Raw genomic sequence first — 6,000 nt, 5'->3', positions numbered from 1 at the left:
TAGGTGGAAAATCTTTGAGTAAGTGTGTAGGTTTGAAAAGACTGGAAAAATAAAGGAAACTTTAGAAATAGGGTACATTCAGTAATGCCAAACCATCAAGACAAGGAAAACCACACCTCAATCAAAGCAAAAGTTATTATATATACTGTAGATATTCAGCCCCTGGTCAGATAGCACATTGCACGTGCCAAACACATACAGACAAATTGTTTGATGTGTCTTTTGCACACCTGTTGGCAGAATGTCCCATAAGCTGTCACCTAAAATACACCAACATGTTTTACTGTGGCACCAAACCTCATGTCCAGTGTTTCTGCTCTTCATAGACTTTAACACTTCAAAATAACTGAACCCCCAAATCTCATGGGTTCAGCTCTCTCCTCCAACATCAATGAGTTCCTCAAAGAGAAATCACAGGGAGCAAGTACATCATTATTAAACCCCCAACGTCATCCTTTGCTATCTCCCTTTCTCACTTGCTGTTTTATTTTTAGCATTCAAACAACTGGTCTCCTAAAAATGGGCCTATCCTGCATGGCTAGGGAAGAGGATTGCTGCTATGTATGGTATCCACCCTCCCAGTACCTCACAGGCCTGACAGTGCTCCTCTTTTGCCTTTGTGTATGCAGAGAGGAGGCATGAAGGAGTAATCACAGTGGGAGAAAGAGTTTCTGGGTCTTGAGGATACTTTATTGTTGGATTTCTTTGGACAACTGGGGATGCTTGAGAATTGACACTGCCGGACCACTTTTTACCTCAAAATCTTCTTGCAGCACTTTTTACATTTTCCCATCCTTTCACGGGCCTTTAGTGACCTTTCCAGTTTTTCAGTTTCATACTCTGAAAACCAAATCATACTCTGGGGGTGTGTGGTGGCTCTGGACCATGCTCTCCCTGTGGTTGTTCCTGCTCCCTTGCCTGAGCCTTGTGCCTCTGGCCTCAGCTGAAAAGGGCCTGGAGTTCCCACAGTATGACGGGAAAGACCGGGTTCTTGATATCAATGACAACAACTACAAGAAAGCCTTGAAGAAGCACAGCATGCTTTGTCTGTTTTACCATGACCCAATACCAGACAGTAAGGAACTGCAGAAACAACACCAGATGACTGAGTTGGTGCTGGAGGTAAAGTATGAGGAGGAAAAAAATGCATGAAGTTAGGAAAGAAGAGGTGTGGGGTCAGATTAAATCCAGTCAAACACGCTCGTATCAGAAACTCCTTGTTGGTAATAAGCAGAGAGGCAACTGGTGAGATATAAAACTCCACAGCTTTCAATTCTAATGTCAGTCTGTACAAGTTACCTCAAGGTCAGTACTCTCTGAGTGCACAGTAGTGGCAGTGAGATGCAGCACCGTCACTTAAGGTTATTGCAGCCTAATTCAATGTGCACTTCCATCCCTTAGAAATGCACTAAGCCAACTCTCCTTGTTTCACTCCTCTGATGGCAGAAACAGGCCAAGAGCTCATGTGTATTATGTTTTTCAGCCACTCGCATGAAGGGCACAGCTACCTTTTCCTCTCTGCTGTCAAAGCAAAATTAAGACTGAAAGGTATTTTAAATTTGAACTCAACTAAGCAACTGGAAACATTTCTAAATGATACATAAATCAAATCTCTCTGTTTGAATCTCATATAGTAGGAAACTGTGCACTGTGCCTGATCTCATATTACACACGGCTGGAGGGCGAGTGCTCTTTGATATGTTGAAGGTAATCTGAGCTCAGACGTGCAGTCCTGATATTAGCTTCACTGATTTTACACGACACAGGTGGGCCCTGCTGCTGAAGTCAGGCACCCATGAAACCACTTCCAACGAATTTGTAAATGCCAATCACCGTCTACTATACACGAGTGACTGCTGGTCAATGGTCTTAATTATTTTTATACCATAGTGTCCCGTGGAGATTTCCTTCTGACAAACAAATCGTTCACTGTTTACCTTTACATCTTTTTGATGGCAGTTTGCTTTACTGCTATTGCTGCTGCATGGAATAGTGTGAAACTGACAGGTACATCTAAATTGCACTGCCTGTACACTGTGTACACTCTGCACACCTTCATGTGTGCATGAGTGCCCTGGTGAGCAAAACAAAATGGGATCCACTTTTAAAGGAGCAATGTGTAGGATTTACTGGCATTAGCGGTGAGGTTGCAGACTGCAACCAACCCGTACACTGGCCACGAAACTCCTGAAAAACGCAAAAGGCCATCTCCAGATCCAGTGTTTGGTCTGACTCTTCTGAGCTTCTTCAGAAACATGGAGGTGCAACATGGTAGGCTGGAAGAGGAGTCACTCCCTAGATATTAAGGTTTCCTTCTGAGGTAATGAAAACACATCAATTCTTAGTTTCAGGTGATTACACACTAATGAAAACATGATTATGAATATTGTATTCCATTTCTGCCAACAAGGCCCCTTAAATCCTACACACGCATCCATTAAATTCTCTACTACATACCACTTGTGGTCCATAACTGCACAGGATACTTTCAGCTTCATTAGCTTGTTCCATCCTTTGTGGCAGGAGAGTCCAAATATTACGAGAGCTCATCTACTGTACTTCACACAACAATTGCCAAGCCAATTATATACACGCTTACTTTGGTTATATTTAGAACAAAGCAGTCTGGGTGATTATGTAACTCTATCTCTATGGCCTGTGGGCAGCTTGAGCACCTCTGTCATATTGCCAACTTTGGTACTGCTGTCAAGCGCCCATTCATTTTTTCAGAAAATGCAGCCTCATTTGACATTTTAACTGAACCGGTGTTTTTGTTTCCAGAACTCTTTATTGGTTTTGCTTCTTTTCATCTAATGTGCTCAGTTCTGTTTTTACAATAAAGTCCTTCATGATGTTTTTTCTCTTGGCTGCAGCTTGCTGCTCAGGTCATGGAGGAAAAGGACATTGGGTTTGGAATGGTTGACTCCCACAAAGATGCAAAGGTGGCAAAGAAGTTAGGTGAATATTCACGCCTACTTGTTATTAACTGATCTGATAGGGACTGACAAATCTTGAAAGAGAACCGCCTTTGATCACAATTATGTAGTTAAGAGTCAAATAACTTTAGGAACAGTCTGTAAATGTAATTAATGGTATGTTTTTCCTTTGATCACAGGCTTGGACGAGGAGGGAAGTGTGTATGTTTTTAAGGCCGATCGGGTGATCGAGTTTGACGGCTTGCTCTCTGCTAACACTCTGGTGGAGTTCTTGTTGGATGTGAGTGGACTTATTTGAGGGGCAGATTCCCAGCTGCTAGTGCTAATCACCACCTGCCAAAGTTACAAGCTCACGGTGTTACCAGCTAATCTTCTCCCCAATCTATCTGTTTGTCTCCAGCTGTTAGAGGAGCCAGTGGAGGTGATAGGAAATGCCCTGGAGCTGAGAGCCTTCGATCGGATGGAGGAAGACATCCGACTCATCGGTTACTTCAAGAGTGAAGACTCTGAGCGTGAGCGTTAATGGTTGTAAAATGTTTTTTTTTTTTTGCAGCCTGAATACATCTCACTGCTTTGTGAGCTGGGTCTGTGATTGGCTCTCTGTGGCTCATGCCCTTCATTATAACATGAGTGCATTTTAACCCCCTCATCTCCATGGATTTACAGATCCATTTTTACCACTGCTACGCACGCAGCTGCCACTGCCTGGTCACCTCTCACGTGCTCTGGAACAACTGAGTCTAGTGTAGTTTACTTGCAGTGATAAACTCCAGCTACATCACATCTGACTGACTGTGGGAGCTTAAAACTGAGGTTAAAGTTGAGCTATTTCCACTCCCTGATGTGCAAATATCCAGTGTACAACAGCCAAAGAAAGGAACAACAGATGTGTGATCATGAAAACAAGAGTACAAGAAAAATGGAGCACTGAACTGTACATAACCCTTCCTTTTTCCTGTTGTTTATCATCTCAGACTTTGAGGCTTTTAAAGAAGCTGCAGAGCAGTTTCAGCCCTACATCAAGTTCTTTGCAACATTTGAGAAATCTGTAAGTCACAGGCAAACACACAAACACGTAAACAGACAAAGGATTCCTCTTTAATGATATCTGTTTGCTGCTTTAGGTGGCCAAGGAGCTGACTCTGAAACTAAATGAGGTCGATTTCTATGAACCGTTCATGGAGGAGCCCATCACCATCCCAGGCAAGCCTCACTCCGAGGAGGAGCTGGTGGAATTCATAACTGAACACAGACGGTAAATCGGAATAAATTTTGCACTAAATGTGACTCCTTTTTAGTGATTCATGTTTTTGAGGTGTATTAAACAAACATATTTTCTAACACCTAATGTGATCTCTGTGCCATCAGACCAACTCTTCGAAAACTACGTGCAGAAGATATGTATGAGACCTGGGTGAGTGATGGCTGCCTGGCTGCAGAAACAGAAACAACAAACAATAACTTTAGTTTTCCCTGACAGTGACAATAATCTGACATTTCTCTTTCTTTCTCTCAGGAGGATGATATTGAGGGCATTCACATTGTGGCCTTTGCGGAGGAGGAGGACCCTGGTGAGAGCCTTCTTGTATAGTGGTGTACTGCTGTTTGTTATTAAAGGGAATATATGAGACTTTGTAGCATATTTCTGTAGCCATAAGAGTCTCACAGAAATGTATGCAGTAACTCTTCTGTCCTGACAAACCAAGTGAGTGATAAACCAACAATAGGAATAAACAAATATAAAAGGTTGTAAACAATGGCCATAAAACAGTGATTAAAAGGCAGGTTGATTTACCAGTTAGAGATCATCTTTTAGATGTGCTCTCAGATTGTCCGGCTGCCCGTCCCAAAACTAAGAACTTCCTCACCAACAATTTTTGGCAGAAGTCCTGAGGGACCTTCTTGTTTATTCACCACAAGCATGCCTCACAAATAAAGACAATGCAGTGCAGTGCAGATATAATATAAGAGTTATAAATTGTTATTATATGAATTTGCTTTCTTCCAGATGGTTATGAGTTCTTGGAGATCCTGAAGGAGGTGGCCAGGGACAACACTCACCTACCTGACCTCAGCATCGTCTGGATTGATCCTGATGACTTCCCCCTGGTGCGCCCAACATTTCTACACTTAGACAGACAGAGATGCAGGCAGACAACATAGCAGTGAAACATAAAAATAGGAAAGATGTGGATAGATACAGTATTGGGATAACAATGTGCAAAACTTATGCTATCTAATTTTTTTTGTCATTGACTCCTTTCAGCTGATTCCTTACTGGGAAAAGACTTTCAAGGTGGACCTGTTCAGACCTCAGATTGGAGTCGTTAATGTTACAGATGTAAGTCCCCGACAACATGTCCAACTTGTCGTGGATGTTGACAGTGTCCTGACAGTGTTTAACCTGTGTGTGTGTTTGTGTGTGTGTGTGTGTGTGTGTGTGTGTGTGTGTGTGTGTGTGTGTGTGTGTAGGCGGACAGTGTGTGGATAGAAATGGAGGATGAGGAAGATCTGCCCACAGCTCAGGAGCTGGAGGACTGGATTGAAGATGTGCTCTCTGGCAAAGTCAACACTGAGGACGATGATGATGATGATGATGATGAGGATGAGGACGAGGATGACAATGATAATGATGATGATGATGATGATGAGGAGGAGGAGGATGATGATGATGAGGATAATGATGAGAATGATGACGAAGATGACAACGGAGAGGAAGAGGATGACGATGAAGAAGATGATGAAGATGATGATGAGTAATTCAATGCCTGAGAAAATTAAACGTTACCTCTTTTTCAGTCTTTATTCTTCAGGTTGAGCCTAATATGGATTTCAGACAGATAGAAATAACTTTTCACTGAAAATTGAAGATTTGTACTGAATATGTGCCTGCTAATAATATTAAGTATATTCAATATCCACAAATGTCAGTTTTTGACCATGTAAATACGCCTTAATGGGTCTTTAAATATCTGGACCACTAATGGAAAAATATAAATAAAAAAGCCGTGAGTGGCATTTTGTGGGTGCAAGCTCTTTTACGATCAACAGAGGGAAGCAGCTC

The 6,000-nt window shown here is 42.2% G+C and overlaps 1 protein-coding gene across 1 annotated transcript; it reads left to right on the top strand.

Annotated features, from left to right (window-relative positions):
- The first annotated feature begins 599 nt into the window (after positions 1 to 599).
- On the top strand, positions 600 to 5,943 carry casq2 (calsequestrin 2). The gene is made up of 11 exons (XM_069153978.1): positions 600 to 1,122; positions 2,874 to 2,958; positions 3,116 to 3,216; positions 3,337 to 3,448; positions 3,911 to 3,984; positions 4,061 to 4,191; positions 4,305 to 4,350; positions 4,453 to 4,507; positions 4,945 to 5,045; positions 5,203 to 5,277; positions 5,409 to 5,943. The coding sequence occupies exons 1-11, from the start codon at positions 886 to 888 to the stop codon at positions 5,694 to 5,696; spliced, it is 1,305 nt and encodes a 434-aa protein (XP_069010079.1). The 5' UTR covers positions 600 to 885; the 3' UTR covers positions 5,697 to 5,943.
- The last annotated feature ends 57 nt before the right edge of the window (positions 5,944 to 6,000 follow it).

Source organism: Embiotoca jacksoni, unplaced genomic scaffold, assembly GCF_022577435.1.
Source record: "Embiotoca jacksoni isolate LCO1_2020_lvr unplaced genomic scaffold, fEmbJac1.0.p SCAF_2, whole genome shotgun sequence".
Taxonomy (NCBI): domain Eukaryota; kingdom Metazoa; phylum Chordata; class Actinopteri; family Embiotocidae; genus Embiotoca; species Embiotoca jacksoni.
Note: the sequence above shows the minus strand (reverse complement) of the source record. Positions and strands in the feature narration are given on the sequence as shown.